The sequence below is a fragment of the Argopecten irradians genome, chromosome 3, assembly GCF_041381155.1.
Source record: "Argopecten irradians isolate NY chromosome 3, Ai_NY, whole genome shotgun sequence".
Classification (NCBI taxonomy): Eukaryota; Metazoa; Mollusca; class Bivalvia; order Pectinida; family Pectinidae; genus Argopecten; species Argopecten irradians.
Genome location: NC_091136.1, coordinates 57,781,742 through 57,801,184, shown reverse-complemented (window position 1 = coordinate 57,801,184; position 19,443 = coordinate 57,781,742). Strand labels below are relative to the sequence as shown.

Below are 19,443 nucleotides of genomic sequence, written 5' to 3'. Positions count from 1 at the left end.
AGCTATCTAGATAGTTTCTGCTATTCATAGGCGCTATGAAAATTAGAAAAATATAATATTCAATCCTTATATTTACAGTAGAATAATTTATGAAAATAAAAATTATTGAAAGATTTTTATATTATATTTAAAATTATGACACCCATATACGACGAAAAACGAGATTAACGGAACAGCTGGATGGCAAAGTCGTTCCACAAGGCCGCGTTTGTCATGCTAGACATAATCAGAATACCTTTTCTCCACTAAGAAATGAAACGTGTCAGGTTTTTTAACATACAGTATGACACTCGCACCCACATTCCTGAAATACTCCCATTCGTCGAACTGTGTCCCTATCTATTCAATATACCAAAACCCCGGGGATAGTTCGAACAGCTTTTCGACCCTTATTCATATTTATTACAATTGTTATTTACATTGGATTGTTTGTATTGTTTAATCAGATGAAGTTTGAATGGGTACCTTAACCTCTTATTATATCTATGTTATAGAATGCATTTACTAACACATTTTATTTTATAAGACAATTGTCAAACTAACGATCGAAATATTTTCTATTTATATACTTTACAAGAAAGTATGGCATGCATACTGTAATAACCCCAACAGTATCCGACACATTACCACAAGCCCTCCACCTCTGAGTAGCGAGTTCGAATTCCATGTGTATTGTAGCATGTGCTACATGTAGGTATGGAAAGATGATCGGTGGGTTTTTTCTACAGGTACTCGGGGTTTCCTCCGTCAACAAACCTGACAAGTCCTTGACTGGCCCTGGCTGTTAATAGAACGCAAAACTAATACGATCAAAATACCCTAATGAATCACAAAAGAACCCCATACTTGGACCGTTGTTATAAAGAATCAAGACATATTTCGGTTTAGCATACGTCAGTAGAACTTGACTAGAACTTAATGGTTCGTAATCTGATATAAGAGTTAACTTATTCCTCTCGATAGTATGGACGATTTGTGACATAACTTTCGCCTCGTTTATTTAGTTATTTTCATCAAGGTATAAATATGATACTTCATCCTGTAGGAGCAATGTATTCTACTTACAAAGAATGGCAACTGAGAACAACCGTTAAATAAATACACGTTTGATTTTCAACTCCAAGCAATTATGAAGAAACTGAAACGTCATCATATCCTGACCTAAATGTACAAAAGTGGAGTGGATATAAGATCTCTTTTACTAACATGTATGCAGGTATGTTTGTTGGAAATCATAGTTTCTGCACCTTCAAAACATTTTAGGTACTACGGGTAGCTGTCAGTAACAACGGGCTCCGTAGATAACGACTTAGATCTCATATCTAAAATCACCAACACGTAATAGTAACAGGTCGAACGTCATTTCCGTACCAGATATATACACTTACGCTTGATATGCATGTCTTCCATTAACACTGTCGTGTGCGTTAAGATTGTATGACGTGTTACATGTATTTTAGTTCATCTTTTGTTATACTTCTATATATATATGGGACACCGATATCCTTTTACCGCCACGTCTTTAACCAACCAACAAACACAGTTATATAACAACTTTTTTATTTAAAATCATTCAAAAATTGTCAATTTAAATGCTGCTCCCGGATATAACTATTGTTTATAAAAAAACATCTCACAGCATTTTAAAATCAGTTCAAATTAAGATATACGCGAAATACAACACGACGGAGCCAATTGAGCACCTGCAGCGTTAGCTTGTTATACTCTGTATGGCTTTGGAGCCTTTAGGCCCTCAGCGTCCACATATATAGCTAGCACTTCTGCTTGCTTTCCATCTGTAAATCAGATAAGTGTTGATGAAGTATAACATAGAATAGAAAGAATCATAAACTGAAGAAAAAAAATCATGTTAAAGCTGAAAGCGAAAGTGCATGCATGTAATGAGACTATAAAAATGAAGTTTCAGAATTCAAGTATTGTTCATTAGACATTTTGTTTTTCTTTTGTATCTAAGACAAAATCGGCTTTTGTAGTTTGGTTTCAGTTATCCCACCCTGGTGATCAGTTTAGATGCTAACTGACAGTACATATGCTTCGAAACGATGACCGATATATATGAACTACCCGAAAACCTTTCGATAGAAAGTTATATTGAAGGTCACTTGGCTCAAGGTCTCGAAACTGTCTAAAACAAACTGTTGACCAACTTTCTCTCGCGTGCGATTTATTCTCGCGAATTTCGCGTTGCATGTAAATTGCCGAGAATACATTTAGTATTCATAACATCTCCTTATCTAAGTTAAACGAACTTTAGCGGGTGATTTTTAAGTGCTTTTTTTATTATTTAAATTTCGTGTTCACTGCCACGTTTCATTGAAAATGACCCAGTAGTGTAAGAAAACTTGTCCGGACAAAATTAACCTGTGTATAGTGACCTGGTTATCATGGCAACCAAATTTTGACAAACAAAAACTTGCATGCACATCTACACGTGGTCCGGAGTTGTCCGGTTATGGTTAGGTCACGAAAATGTGACTAATAGAGACACGACGACAAATTTCAACAGCAATTTTTACATAAAGTGTTTGTCAGCCCACACCAATATGACGTCATTCTATGATCTATGACGTTGACAAGCAGTGACGCGGCAGTGAGGAAAAAATAGTAAGGTGGAACATTCACTGTGTCAGCCAATATAAAAAATCAACACCTGCAATGTTTATTTGATATACTCAGAGGTGAACAACATTACCTGTTGTGGTAGATATTATGTAATACAAAATGAGTTGCTGTATCTATGTTTCAGGTGTATACGAAGATGACGTATACTTGAAATTGAATATGCTTACGGTCCTCTAAAAGGCTTGCCGTTGAGTGTTCAGAATACAAGAAAATTGGATGTTTTGCGCCGTTATCGTAAGGGCATTCCCCCTTAGACTCCGAGACCAGCATCCAGCCGATGTCGTCCTTACACGAACTAGTGGCCTTGTTGATATATAATCGTCGGTTTACGAGTTCATCCCTATGTAGATAAAAAAAGAGAATAGGGTGTTTTCACAAAATAACCTCAAAAACTTAATTTCAAACAGAATTATGACTAACTTATTAACAAAGATTATAAACGTCAGTCTCGAGATAATGATACAATCAGTGGAACAATCGCCATCTAGTTCTATCTTCGACGTATTTTTATTCTGACAACAAACACTTTCACTCTTTTTATTTCCCAATGGTTCATCAATGCCTTGAAATGAAAGAAACCATCATACTGAAAATTATCCGTTCATCAATGCCTTGAAATGAAAGAAACCATCATACTGAAAATTATCCGTTAGCGCATAGGACCCACTCCCCGCCTATTTGGTGTACTGTCCGAATTTGTCAACCTTCCAACTCAAAACTAAAACAACTACACCTGCCACTAAACACTTTTAACTTACAATACAGACAGGTAATAATAATACTTGAACTTCATATTGCCATAGACGAATAGTAATTCACATATCCATATACAAACGACATATGAATTATTTTATGATGCAAGTAAGTTCGTATCCATCTAAAATCGATCTCCAGTTGAATTGCTCTTCACCTACAACTAGCATTTAATAATTATCGTATATCAGGTAGTAAGTTTTGCGAGTATGGTAATTTAGCGCTTTTGAAGGACATTGCTTAAATTACGAAAATCTTACGTAAATCAGTACGCAAGCTAATGAGAAATGGTTGTATTATATACCAAATCGCAAAGGCCAAATCGCGAATTTGAAAAAAAAATATTTCAAATCATTTTTCTCGTTTTTCGTTTTTGTAATATCCAGCAATTTAAACCGAACAAATACTACACCTTATCCTCTAATTAGCGTACTAAAGGATGTTCGTATCATACAACATAAATTAACCTAACAAAGCCAGAAGGATTTAAGTATCGTACAACATAAATAAACCTAACACAGCCATAACGATAAGTATCGTACAACATAAATAAACCTAACGCAGCCAGAAGGATGTTCGTATCATACAACATAAATAAACCTAACACAGCCATAACGATAAGTATCGTACAACATAAATAAACCTAATACAGCCATAACGATAAGTATCGTACAACATAAATAAACCTAACACAGCCATAACGATAAGTATCGTACAACATAAATAAACCTAACACAGCCATAACGATAAGTATCATACAACATAAATTAACCTAACAAAGCCAGAAGGATTTAAGTATCGTACAACATAAATAAACCTAACACAGCCATAACGATAAGTATCGTACAACATAAATAAACCTAACACAGCCATAACGATAAGTATCATACAACATAAATTAACCTAACACAGCCAGAAGGATTTAAGTATCGTACAACATAAATAAACCTAACACAGCCATAACGATAAGTATCATACAACACAAATAAACCTAACACAGTCAGAAGGATGTTCGTATCATACAACATAAATAAACCTAACACAGCCATAACGATAAGTATCGTACAACATAAATAAACCTAACACAGCCAGAAGGATGTTCGTATCATACAACATAAATAAACCTAACACAGCCATAACGATAAGTATCGTACAACATAAATAAACCTAACACAGCCATAACGATAAGTATCGTACAACATAAATAAACCTAACACAGCCAGAAGGATGTTCGTATCATACAACATAAATAAACCTAACACAGCCATAACGATAAGTATCGTACAACATAAATAAACCTAACACAGCCAGAAGGATGTTCGTATCGTACAACATAAATAAACCTAACACAGCCAGAAGGATGTTCGTATCATACAACATAAATAAACCTAACACAGCCATAACGATAAGTATCGTACAACATAAATAAACCTAACACAGCCATAACGATAAGTATCGTACAACATAAATAAACCTAACACAGCCATAACGATAAGTATCGTACAACATAAATAAACCTAACACAGCCAGAAGGATGTTCGTATCGTACAACATAAATGAACCTAACACAGCCAGAAGGATGTTCGTATCATACAACATAAATAAACCTAACACAGCCATAACGATAAGTATCGTACAACATAAATAAACCTAACACAGCCAGAAGGATGTTCGTATCATACAACATAAATAAACCTAACACAGCCATAACGATAAGTATCGTACAACATAAATAAACCTAACACAGCCAGAAGGATGTTCGTATCATACAACATAAATAAACCTATTACAGCCAGAAGGATGTTCGTATCATACAACATAAATAAACCTAACACAGCCATAACGATAAGTATCGTACAACATAAATAAACCTAACACAGCCATAACGATAAGTATCGTACAACATAAATAAACCTAACACAGCCATAACGATAAGTATCATACAACATAAATTAACCTAACAAAGCCAGAACGATAAGTATCATACAACATAAATAAACCTAACGCAGCCAGAAGGATTTAAGTATCGTACAACATAAATAAACCTAACACAGCCATAACGATAAGTATCGTACAACATAAATAAACCTAACGCAGCCATAACGATAAGTATCGTACAACATAAATAAACCTATTACAGCCACAACGTTAAGTATCGTACAACATAAATAAACCTAACACAGCCAGAAGGATTTAAGTATCGTACAACATAAATAAACCTAACACAGCCATAACGATAAGTATCATACAACATAAATAAACCTAACGCAGCCAGAAGGATGTTCGTATCATACAACATAAATAAACCTAACACAGCCATAACGATAAGTATCATACAACATAAATAAACCTAACACAGCCAGAAGGATGTTCGTATCATACAACATAAATAAACCTAACACAGCCATAACGATAAGTATCGTACAACATAAATAAACCTAACACAGCCAGAAGGATGTTAAGTATCGTACAACATAAATAAACCTAACACAGCCAGAAGGATGTTCGTATCATACAACATAAATAAACCTAACACAGCCATAACGATAAGTATCGTACAACATAAATAAACCTAACACAGCCATAACGATAAGTATCGTACAACATAAATAAACCTAACACAGCCATAACGATAAGTATCATACAACATAAATAAACCTAACACAGCCATAACGATGAGTATCGTACAACATAAATAAACCTAACACAGCCATAACGATAAGTATCATACAACACAAATAAACCTAACACAGTCAGAAGGATGTTCGTAACATACAACATAAATAAACCTAACACAGCCAGAAGGATGTTCGTATCATACAACATAAATAAACCTAACACAGCCATAACGATAAGTATCGTACAACATAAATAAACCTAACACAGCCAGAAGGATGTTCGTATCGTACAACATAAATAAACCTAACACAGCCAGAAGGATGTTCGTATCATACAACATAAATAAACCTAACACAGCCATAACGATAAGTATCGTACAACATAAATAAACCTAACACAGCCATAACGATAAGTATCGTACAACACAAAATAAACCTAACACAGCCATAACGATAAGTATCGTACAACATAAATAAACATAACACAGCCATAGCGATAAGTATCATACAACATAAACTAACCTAACGCAGCCAGAAGGATTTAAGTATCGTACAACATAAATAAACCTAACACAGCCATAACGATAAGTATCGTACAACATAAATAAACCTAACGCAGCCATAACGATAAGTATCGTACAACATAAATAAACCTATTACAGCCACAACGTTAAGTATCGTACAACATAAATAAACCTAACACAGCCAGAAGGATTTAAGTATCGTACAACATAAATAAACCTAACACAGCCATAACGATAAGTATCATACAACATAAATAAACCTAACACAGCCAGAAGGATGTTCGTATCATACAACATAAATAAACCTAACACAGCCATAACGATAAGTATCGTACAACATAAATAAACCTAACACAGCCAGAAGGATGTTCGTATCATACAACATAAATAAACCTAACACAGCCATAACGATGAGTATCGTACAACATAAATAAACCTAACACAGCCAGAAGGATTTAAGTATCGTACAACATAAATAAACCTAACACAGCCAGAAGGATGTTCGTATCATACAACATAAATAAACCTAACACAGCCATAACGATAAGTATCGTACAACATAAATAAACCTAACACAGCCATAACGATAAGTATCGTACAACACAAATAAACCTAACACAGCCATAACGATAAGTATCGTACAACACTAATAAACCTAACACAGCCATAACGATAAGTATCGTACAACATAAATAAACCTAACACAGCCATAACGATAAGTATCATACAACATAAATAAACCTAACACAGCCAGAAGGATGTTCGTATCATACAACATAAATGAACCTAACACAGCCAGAAGGATGTTCGTATCATACAACATAAATAAACCTAACACAGCCATAACGATAAGTATCGTACAACATAAATAAACCTAACACAGCCAGAAGGATGTTCGTATCGTACAACATAAATAAACCTAACACAGCCATAACGATAAGTATCGTACAACATAAATAAACCTAACACAGCCAGAAGGATGTTCGTATCATACAACATAAATGAACCTAACACAGCCAGAAGGGTGTTCGTATCATACAACATAAATAAACCTAACACAGCCATAACGATAAGTATCGTACAACATAAATAAACCTAACGCAGCCATAACGATAAGTATCGTACAACACAAATAAACCTAACACAGCCATAACGATAAGTATCGTACAACACAAATAAACCTAACACAGCCAGAAGGATGTTCGTATCATACAACATAAATGAACCTAACACAGCCAGAAGGATGTTCGTATCATACAACATAAATAAACCTAACACAGCCATAACGATAAGAATCGTACAACATAAATAAACCTAACACAGCCAGAAGGATGTTCGTATCATACAACATAAATAAACCTAACACAGCCATAACGATAAGTATCGTACAACATAAATAAACCTAACACAGCCAGAAGGATGTTCGTATCATACAACATAAATGAACCTAACACAGCCAGAAGGGTGTTCGTATCATACAACATAAATAAACCTAACACAGCCAGAAGGATTTTCGTATCATACAACATAAATAAACCTAACACATCCATAACGATAGGTATCGTACAACATAAATTAACATAACACAGCCATAACGATAAGTATCGTACAACATAATAAACCTAACACAGCCATAACGATAAATATCGTACAACATAAATAAACCTAACACAGCCAGAAGGATGTTCGTATCATACAACATAAATAAACCTATTACAGCCAGAAGGATGTTCGTATCATACAACATAATAAACCTAACACAGCCATAACGATAAATATCGTACAACATAAATAAACCTAACACAGCCAGAAGGATGTTCGTATCGTACAACATAAATAAACCTAACACAGCCATAACGATAAGTATCATACAACATAAATAAACCTAACACAGCCAGAAGGATGTTCGTATCGTACAACATAAATAAACCTAACACAGCCAGAAGGATGTTCGTATCATACAACATAAATAAACCTAACACAGCCATAACGATAAGTATCGTACAACATAAATAAACCTAACACAGCCATAACGATAAGTATCGTACAACATAAATAAACCTAACACAGCCATAACGATAAGTATCGTACAACATAAATAAACCTAACACAGCCAGAAGGATGTTCGTATCATACAACATAAATAAACCTAACACAGCCAGAAGGATGTTCGTATCATACAACATAAATAAACCTAACACAGCCATAACGATAAGTATCGTACAACACAAATAAACCTAACACAGCCAGAAGGATGTTCGTATCATACAACATAAATAAACCTAACACAGCCATAACGATAAGTATCGTACAACATAAATAAACCTAACACAGCCAGAAGGATGTTCGTATCATACAACATAAATAAACCTAACACAGCCAGAAGGATGTTCGTATCGTACAACACAAATAAACCTAACACAGCCAGAAGGGTGTTCGTATCATACAACATAAATAAACCTAACACAGCCATAACGATAAGTATCGTACAACATAAATTAACATAACACAGCCATAACGATAAGTATCGTACAACATAATAAACCTAACACAGCCATAACGATAAATATCGTACAACATAAATAAACCTAACACAGCCAGAAGGATGTTCGTATCGTACAACATAAATAAACCTAACACAGCCAGAAGGATGTTCGTATCGTACAACATAAATAAACCTAACACAGCCATAACGATAAGTATCGTACAACATAAATAAACCTAACACAGCCAGAAGGATGTTCGTATCGTACAACATAAATAAACCTAACACAGCCAGAAGGATGTTCGTATCATACAACATAAATTAACATAACACAGCCATAACGATAAGTATCGTACAACATAAATAAACCTAACACAGCCATAAGGATTTAAGTATCGTACAACATAAATAAACCTAACACAGCCATAACGATAAGTATCGTACAACATAAATAAACCTAACACAGCCATAACGATAAGTATCGTACAACATAAATAAACCTAACACAGCCAGAAGGATGTTCGTATCGTACAACATAAATAAACCTAACACAGCCATAACGATAAGTATCATACAACATAAATAAACCTAACACAGCCATAACGATAAGTATCGTACAACATAAATAAACCTAACACAGCCATAACGATAAGTATCGTACAACATAAATAAACCTAACACAGCCATAACGATAAGTATCGTACAACATAAATAAACCTAACACAGCCAGAAGGATGTTCGTATCATACAACATAAATAAACCTAACACAGCCAGAAGGATGTTCGTATCGTACAACATAAATAAACCTAACACAGCCATAACGATAAGTATCGTACAACACAAATAAACCTAACACAGTCAGAAGGATGTTCGTAACATACAACATAAATAAACCTAACACAGCCAGAAGGATGTTCGTATCATACAACATAAATAAACCTAACACAGCCATAACGATAAGTATCGTACAACACAAATAAACCTAACACAGCCATAACGATAAGTATCGTATAACACAAATAAACCTAACACAGCCAGAAGGATGTTCGTATCATACAACATAAATAAACCTAACACAGCCAGAAGGATGTTCGTATCGTACAACATAAATAAACCTAACACAGCCATAACGATAAGTATCATACAACACAAATAAACCTAACACAGTCAGAAGGATGTTCGTATCATACAACATAAATAAACCTAACACAGCCATAACGATAAGTATCGTACAACACAAATAAACCTAACACAGCCATAACGATAAGTATCGTACAACATAAATAAACCTAACACAGCCAGAAGGATGTTCGTATCATACAACATAAATAAACCTAACACAGCCATAACGATAAGTATCGTACAACATAAATAAACCTAATACAGCCATAACGATAAGTATCGTACAACACAAATAAACCTAACACAGCCATAACGATAAGTATCGTACAACATAAATAAACCTAACACAGCCAGAAGGATGTTCGTATCATACAACATAAATAAACCTAACACAGCCATAACGATAAGTATCGTACAACATAAATAAACCTAACACAGCCATAACGATAAGTATCGTACAACATAAATAAACCTAACACAGCCATAACGATAAATATCGTACAACATAAATAAACCTAACACAGCCAGAAGGATGTTCGTATCGTACAACATAAATAAACCTAACACAGCCATAACGATAAGTATCATACAACATAAATAAACCTAACACAGCCATAACGATAAGTATCGTACAACATAAATAAACCTAACACAGCCAGAAGGATGTTCGTATCATACAACATAAATTAACATAACACAGCCATAACGATAAGTATCGTACAACAGAAATAAACCTAACGCAGCCATTAGGGTTTAAGTATCGTACAACATAAATAAACCTAACACAGCAATACGGAATTTAGTATCATACAACATAACTAAACCTAACACAGCAATAAGGAATTTAGTATCATACAATATAAATAAACCTAACGCAGCCAGAAGAATTTAAGTATCATACAACATAACTAAACCTAACACAGCAATAAGGAATTTAGTATCATACAACATAAATAAACCTAACGCAGCCAGATGATATTAGTACTAGAAAAATATAATAAACCTTAGACAGCCATAAGGATTTTAGTATCATACAACATAAATAAACCTAACGCAACTATAAAGATTTTAGTAACATAGACCGAAAATAAAGCTAACGCAGCCAAATGATTTTAGTATCAGAGAATATGATAAACCTAACGGATCCAGAAGGACTGTAGTACCATACAATATAAATAAACCTAACGAATCCAGAAGGACTGTAGTACCATACAATATAAATTAACCTAACAGAGACAGAAGGATTTTAGTAATAGCCTGTTTTTGTTGGTTTTTTTTTACCTTTTTTGCAGCATTAAGCTGCCTTGCGTGATCAACTTAATACCTGGCATAATGTTTCATTTATTTGCTTACTTGCGACCAAAGAAACTAAAGCAATCGCCACGAGACTTGATATCTGTCCAGGAAGACGATAAGACACTTTTCCTATTGAACCAGTCAGTTGCTCCTGTCCCTGTTCCGTTAAACACTATGAATGCCACAGGTAGAGACCCTTTGTACATTTCCACCTTTACCTGGAGAAAATGTTATTCTTATAGTTCAAATGCATATGCAATATTTTCATTCATCGGAAAATAGATAAATTAACGTTCATATTATGAGCAAAACATCACTATCCTGGGAACTTTAATCAGAAGGGATCAATTGTAAGTCATGAAAGAAATGATCACTGCTTGAAAACATTAACCTTTAAAATAAAAGTTCATAACCAAGTAGACTTTCTAGTTTGATTCTGAATAATGTACGCAAAAGAACAAAAAGATCACCCGTAAGGTAAAGAATACACTACAAAATATCTACTTCAGACAAAAAGTAGTCCCTTAGGTACAAAATACATTGGAAATAATTTTTCGATATATGGCAAGAATAGGAATTTCTGATGGTAAATACAAACCCACCAAAACATCCTTATATACGTTAATAGTAGGGAACTATTTCATCTTTCCTATTCTTGTTTGAAATTATGGGTATCACTAAGTGACAATTAAAATATTTTACATGAATATACTTTAGGATGAGCTTCATGTTGTGTGGTATTTAAAATATTTCCGATGTTAAACATCAATCTTAAACAATCAAGGTCAAAGGGTATAAATCAGTTTTCATTGTTTAACTCATTATTCATAAAATATTAGAGTACAAATGATATCTCAGCGGATTTGCCTGCAAATCATATGTTGGTGAATTTCAGTTCAAAAAACAAACAAAAATGTAGGTCACATTGACCTAGATAAACATTAGTTCATTTTTTTTGCATTTAAAACTAGAAGAATTTTAAAAACTTTTCGCAAAATATTTTATAACACTTTAATAGTTCGACGTTTATGTTTCACATATGGATCTTGACATAACCTGGTTAGATCACGATTTAACTGATAATACAGATAATGTTTAAATGCGTCTTTATACATTGTTACTATTTTTTTTTCTTACGTAATACTTTAGATATGCAAGATTTACTTCGAATCTGGCAAAGAATACTTGCTAAGACATATGTAATAAGTATCAAAGAACTCACCCTCCTTACGTCGAGCGACCTCCATTGATCTATAGCAGTGTGGCGGTAGTTGCCGTTACATTTAGCGGTTCCACTGGTTGATAAACATCCAGGAATGGCGTTGAATTCATCAGTACCAAAAGGGTGTACATAGGAAAAGGCCACTTCACGTTCATTCTCCGATCGGGCACGGTATACCAGCGTCCAGTCCCCGACATGCTTCTCCGCTTTAGCTGGAGGAGGTGGCTGAGTAACTGATAAATCATATTTACATTCAGAATAAGTATATCAAATATTCCTTTATTTAAGGATTAACTTGAATAGATTCTTAATGTTATTGAGATATTACACAAAAATCTGAGTGTACTCTAAATAAACCGCGGCGGTTTATGATGAGAGTACACTCAGATCTTTAATTTGAATAGATTCTTTAAGTTATGGAGATATAACACAAAATTCTGAGTGTACTCTAAATAAACCACGAAGCGGTTTATGATGAGAGTACACTCAGATTTTCGTGTTATATCTCCATAACATAAAACATCTATTCAAATTAATCCTTATAATTCAATTAACTTAATATAATCTCTTCAATATTCAAAATTCACATTGGGACTCTTTTGTCTATGAAATCATTACGCCGTCATCTCAGCTAATCAGAAGCAACGTTGCAAACGGGGACGCCATTTTTTCCTTTATGGGCTGATAAAGTAAATTTTTAAGCCAATGGAAAAGCTCGTAACAAGCAAAATTGAATTACATAACTAAAACGCTTATAGGTATTGCAGTTCACACTGTAATGTGCAAATTCTGAAATGAAAACAAAAATGTAAAATTTACGCCTTTTTTCAAATTCAGCCAAATTTGAATTTAGGAAAAATCAACCCTTAAAAAATTCTACAAAGAATAAGAGTTCAATTTTTGGTCGACTGTTTGATCAAGGGTGAAACCTTTCCAGAGAAAATCTTTGTCAAAAAAGACAGTAATTTTGTATCCTCCTGAGTACTACTTACTTGCTGGTTTTGGCGCTAATCCTATAGTACCGTGCAGCGCTACCGTGGATCATCATCCGAAAACAAAGCATGACATATAAATAAGAGACATGACAAACTCTTGATCGATCTTTGATAAAGAATATCAAAATAGAACAAATAAAAATTTCACCGGTCTGATGTAAAATCAAAATTTAAAAAATGTCGGCATAATTCATTGGGAAAATGGCTACTACAAAAAACTTATACACATTGTAACGAAATTAAATCAATTCTTAGTTAAACGAGTTGAGATACATTTCATAACAATTTCTGCTAAAACACCATCTCAATCACTGGTGAAGTAACTGTACGTCATCACATGACAACACGATAGCTGACATATTGTAGCTCAAAAGACTTTTAGACAAATAATGTTGTGGTCTTTAGAAAGGTATAGTAGGCAGGGTACTTATTTTCGTCCTAATAATAAGACTGTAGATTAAACAGAAACCAATGAAATAGTAGGGTATAGTGATGTCAAAGATTTCTCATCCGAACTGGAAGGAGACTGCAGTAATTCAATTATTGCATGATTATTCAATTCTGATTTATTTTACATTGATGTAATAAATCCCTTATAACTCGAAAAGAATACAATAACCTCTATGACCCGGCGGTCGGATGACGTCGGCCACAGTGTGTCGTCATACCTTACTTATAACTAATTGACGTCAAACCAAAGCACATATCATCTGTAATCTAGCTTCTTCTGTCGCACATGTGCATATGTAATTATGTTTGAATGTTTTGATAAAGATTTTGATTTAAAACAGTGTCAAATGTGTGACAGAACGAGCCGTTCAATTCAACAAAAATGCATTATGTAACGGGTGAGTATGTCACATATACGTTATTAACCATTACTGAATATCTCATATTTACGGAGCATTTGTGGTCAAAACAAAATAGAAAAGAACAGTACAATGATCGTGAAAACTGAATTGGTTTATTGAGAAATATTGAAAAATGACGTTAAGTTTGGCTCTACGTCCATTATCAAGGATCATTTAGGAATGTAACAAATGATAAGGATAGAGAAAAGCTAGAGTAAGTAAAGAATATTCACCGACCTACAGCAGCATTAGGTCACTTCCTGAAGAGGTTCAGGAACGCGAGACCCAGAGACAGATGGACATATTTATTACATACACACAACTAAATTACTCTGCCGTCGAGGTACTTAGTTGCACTGATAGTTATTTGTATAATAGATATGTATACTTCAAGACCGCTTTCTTATGAGTGAATTAATAACATTGATATGAGGACACAACTAATTAATTATGTGATGTTAACTGGAAATAAAAGCGTCAGAGTACTGAACCTTACGTTTCCTTTATCTTTCATTAGATAATTTGCTTGTTTTACATAAATAGATGAGATATGACATTTGCCGTATTTAATTACTGGATTCTGTGAATTGCTAATTTTATAGCATAATTTTACCTGAATAAAACCTTAGTGTAATTTCTTATTCGTATCACCAAAACACGTTTTGATATAACATATTCATTTTACTGTCTCCACTAAAATCATTTCTGAATAAATTCTAGCGTTGTAGTTACTAATGGTATCAAAGATAACTGTTACAGGAGTCTACTTATATAATTTCTTATGACTAATACTGCTGTCAAAGGTAACACATATTAATATTGGACTCAGTATCTGGTATTCTATCATTAGGATGGGCTTAAGTATTTGAATGACAATGCAATTGGATTAGAATTAATTGATATTTTGAATTACAAAACTTTAAAAAGAGTATGTCGTCACTGTTCACTCTGTATGTCCAACAACAGACAATTGAATTATAAGAGGTACATAGTTAATTTAATGCATCTGATGACCTTCTTTGACCCGTCTCTTTTGGTTACTAACATGCATAATAGAGAAAGCGATGCAGACTGACTGATCTGATTATCTACCACACGCCTCGCATGCAAATACAATAGCACGATTTATATGTTCATACAAGCAATGCTGCACAGCTGTAGGATATAAAAATAGTTAATCTAAATACATACATAATGTCAACAACTGTCATTAATAATAGGTAAGGTAGATAGGGCAGAATAAGCAAGCCGGAAATATATGTTACTGACGGATGTCTCGGAGAAATGACACCTTGTGTTCTATTCACAACTTTAAGTCAATCATATACCTTAGATTGTCACTTAGGTAGTTTTCTTACCAATCTTTAGACTATAAAACAAAGCGGGATAATGAACGAAATTAATTTTTTATGATTATGTGCTTTTGTTCAACGTCATGTTCTCGCATCGAATTGTGACTTCCCTTTGTTTGTTAGTACAAATGGTATGAACCCGATATAGCAACGCAAGATATGATGTATAAATTGATTTATATTAGCTGTGTTCGTGTAAAACATGAATTATGCTTGCCTTCATTGATCGTTTTATGATATAAATGTTTGTATCAGTTTTATTTCTCCATATAAAACATTTTTTATCGAGATAAGCGGATATCAAAATACTTGAGTCAAAATTAATACCTGGAGAGAAGAACAAATTTTTTTTTTTAAATTATTTGATAATGCATGCTACTTCCATCCTTGTTAAAAAGAAACGGAGAGATCGCTTTGGAGCAAACGTTTGTCACGGGTTCACAACGACCTAACCAAACCGAATATAAAATATGTATGTATACTGTTTGTTCCTAAGTAAAAGCATGGAAGGTTCAGGGAAATTTTGGTAGCCTATAAACCAGTACACTTGTGCATTTTAACAACAACATCTTGATCGATTGTTTGTAAACATCCGAATCAAATGTTCAGTTGTTTTAGTATTAAACATAAATACATGTTGAGGATTATTTTGTGACCAGGAAGCGTATCATTACGATCTAAGATATTGATATGTTATGGTTAACAGGCATACAGAGACAACGTATCGTTATTATCAATACTATGCAGAAATAGAAAAGTATAAACGGCCGCGGTTGAAGGATATCAGTTATGCTGCGACTATTGAGAAAAGAAAAGGCAGAACTGGTACAAATATTGGACAATGGCCTCCTGTCGTCAGCAACATATATCTCAGTATCAGGACAGACAAGAAACTATCATTTTAGAAGTACATAGTCTATCAGTTTAGGTTTTAAAATAACTGTATATTTACTTAATGGGTTATCTGATGTGTTTATGATATAGTCTGCTTTTCATTGATCTACGTGACTAAATAAGGTGTAAGTGCGATGTTCAGCGCTGGATTAGAATTTCTCCCAAAAATGGAAAAACAATATGTTTATTAACTGTAAATGTAAATTTTATAATTTACAAAACATGAAACATTAAATTCCGCTTCATTGCTGTCATTGAAACTACCGTTTGTTAATAAACGTGTATAGTAAATGTTTATGATACGTATTTAAGCGTTTTCCCCATGGCTTCTACGGGCGGGGTGATGGATCTTGTGTATGACGTGTGTGTCTGACTGACACTGGTGGTCGGGGGTCATCGGGATCACCTTATTACAAGAAACACTCGTATCAGTCAGCAAGCGACGTGCATATTATCCAACCACGACCAATACTGCGCCATAACTACGGAGAGTCATGTGCAGACGTTACGTAGCTTACCTGGTGTGGCCTGCGTCACTGTTTCGCTAGGCGGTACCGGTGGAAAGTTGGATTCACCGGCATGTTGAAAGTTCTTCATGTTGTCAAAGAGATTCCCTTTCATGGTTATAATACAGACAGTGATTACCATTTATTATTCGCGTTGGATTCATTTATAATTATAGAATAGTAAACTTTAATTAGTCTACTTATGTTTAACCAATGGACATATCCACGAGGAAAATCGGTTTATCAATCTGTCAAATCTTTGTCAAAATGCACCGTTTTTAATTAATTGCTGGTGCATGCAAATTACAAACGGCTTTCAACAGACAAGAATGTGTTGTAGTTTACATAAACGTGTTTCCGTTAATGGAGATTATACTGACTAGTGATATAACTTACCTTGTGATGGCGGGGTCGCTTGCTCCAAGGGGACATAACTCTTCATAGTAAACACAGACCCTTTATATATAATATTTAACATTTATATCAACGTGGAAAGGGCATTAACTCTTCATAGTAAACACAGGAAAGGGCATTATCTCTTCATAGTAAACACATACCCTTTTTAGATAATAATATGCATATTACATTAAAATGGCATGACAACTTACATATTTCGGTCGTTCTCAACTCAGACGCGCACACAACAACAGAACACGTTATAGTTAAAACATGTTGCGTTGTTTTGTTGGGTTTTTTTCGATAGGCTTCAGCAAATTGAAAATGTATGACTATTATTATCATTTTATAATTATTTGGTCATTTATGTGGGTATTCAGTTGTATAGTCACAACGGAATTTTAAAATTAGTAAAAATGATTTATCTCTGGTATTCTAACTTTTTCGTGATATTCGAGAGCGTAGCTTTCTAAGTGGGAACACTGTTTTTGTTAGATCAGACTGGTTTAGTCTTTCTTTGGGTATTATGATTAATATTAGTCATTAGTTTTTCATATACTTTCTTTTTATTGACTTTACTTGAAAATATTGAATATTGCCATAGCCAGGATAACCATTCTTTAAGGTTAGACCATCATTTCAGATAATTACATCCTTGAATGATATTTCATAGTGGCAGCAGAACAGTGTACCAATTCAATGGTAATTAAAGGTGCACCAATATTAGAACATGGAAAAGTTATAGCTCTAATACGACTTCTGATTTTGTGATCACAGGATTATTTTTTTTTTTAAGTGCAAAATAAAGAATCTTTTAACTGGATGTCTTAATGTTTTCATCACTTCAAGTGAGGCTTCCGAGCTGAGCAGGATCGAATACATGCACACGAACATATCAAGCAGCACACACTATCAAACAACGATACCCATGTTCAATATCCATAGTATCAAATATATCTATCCTAGTCAACTCAGAATTGTTTAGATAATTATTCAATATAACTTGATGTTTCATGTAAAATTTTATCTAATAGATTAACTTGTCTTATTCGTATGAAACTCATATTTGAAATGAATTTTTTAATGAATCCAAATTGTAATAAAACAGTTTTTTTACATTTGATTTATTTCTCAACTTCATTTTATCATTATTTAGTCCAATGTAATGTTTTAACTTGACTAAGTTTCCATTGAATTAGTGTAAGTTTGACTGATACCTTGTTGTGGTCTTTTACCAATGTGATTCTGTAAAAACCCTGTCAATAAATTATACAAAAGGAAAACAGCAGTTCTAGTAACGTGCATAACAATCAGCGTGATCAATCTCTAACAGTGCTAGTGAAAAAAAAATGTTAGTAAATTAAAAACCAAAATTGGTTGCTTAAAATTAAAGGGTTGTATTTCTTTTGTGTGACGGAAAAGTAAACATTTTCATCTCAATTGAATTCGTTTATCATTAAGTTGCATTTTTCATTAGACAATTTATTTATTCAATCAAATCTCCTCCGACAAGGAACTATTAAGTTAATATGTCAAAGAATAACCAATAAATATTATGAATTAAAAATTAGACCTTCGGGGTTATTCAAAATTAAGTTATAGAAATATACTAAAATGTCTCTCATGCTTATTATAATGATAATAAAAAATACCTGGTAATATAGCTGCCGATAGTGAAATCCATGACAACAACAACAGGATAATGGTATACATGATGATGTTGATTCGGCCCACCGCGCCAACTGAGCACTCTCTGACGAAATGCTGGAGTCTAACGTTTATCTG

At 33.7% G+C, this 19,443-nt stretch overlaps 1 protein-coding gene across 2 annotated transcripts; it reads right to left on the bottom strand.

Moving 5' to 3' along the window:
- Window positions 1–1,543: 1,543 nt before the first annotated feature.
- Window positions 1,544–19,443, bottom strand: LOC138319207 (uncharacterized). Of its 2 annotated transcripts, XM_069262189.1 has the most exons (9): window positions 19,311–19,443; window positions 18,876–18,914; window positions 17,659–17,718; window positions 17,275–17,370; window positions 13,657–13,695; window positions 12,665–12,897; window positions 11,500–11,660; window positions 2,811–2,983; window positions 1,544–1,796 (listed from the first exon to the last, which is right to left on the bottom strand). In XM_069262189.1, exons 1-9 carry the CDS (start codon window positions 19,369–19,371, stop codon window positions 1,720–1,722), a joined length of 939 nt encoding a protein of 312 aa, XP_069118290.1. In that variant the 5' UTR covers window positions 19,372–19,443; the 3' UTR covers window positions 1,544–1,719. The 2 variants fall into 2 exon arrangements, with proteins under 2 accessions (XP_069118290.1, XP_069118291.1); XM_069262190.1 differs by lacking the exon at window positions 18,876–18,914 and having other exon boundaries at window positions 19,311–19,431.

Coding starts and splice junctions, on each gene's coding strand:
- LOC138319207 (XM_069262189.1), bottom strand. CDS start 19,371: ATGTATACCATTATCCTGTTGTTGTTGTCATGGATTTCACTATCGGCA. Junction 18,915..19,310: donor ATCGGCAGCTATATTACCAG/GTATTTTTTATT, acceptor ATTTATTGACAG/GGTTTTTACAGAATCACATT. Junction 11,661..12,664: donor GGTCGCTCGACGTAAGGAGG/GTGAGTTCTTTG, acceptor CATTTTCTCCAG/GTAAAGGTGGAAATGTACAA.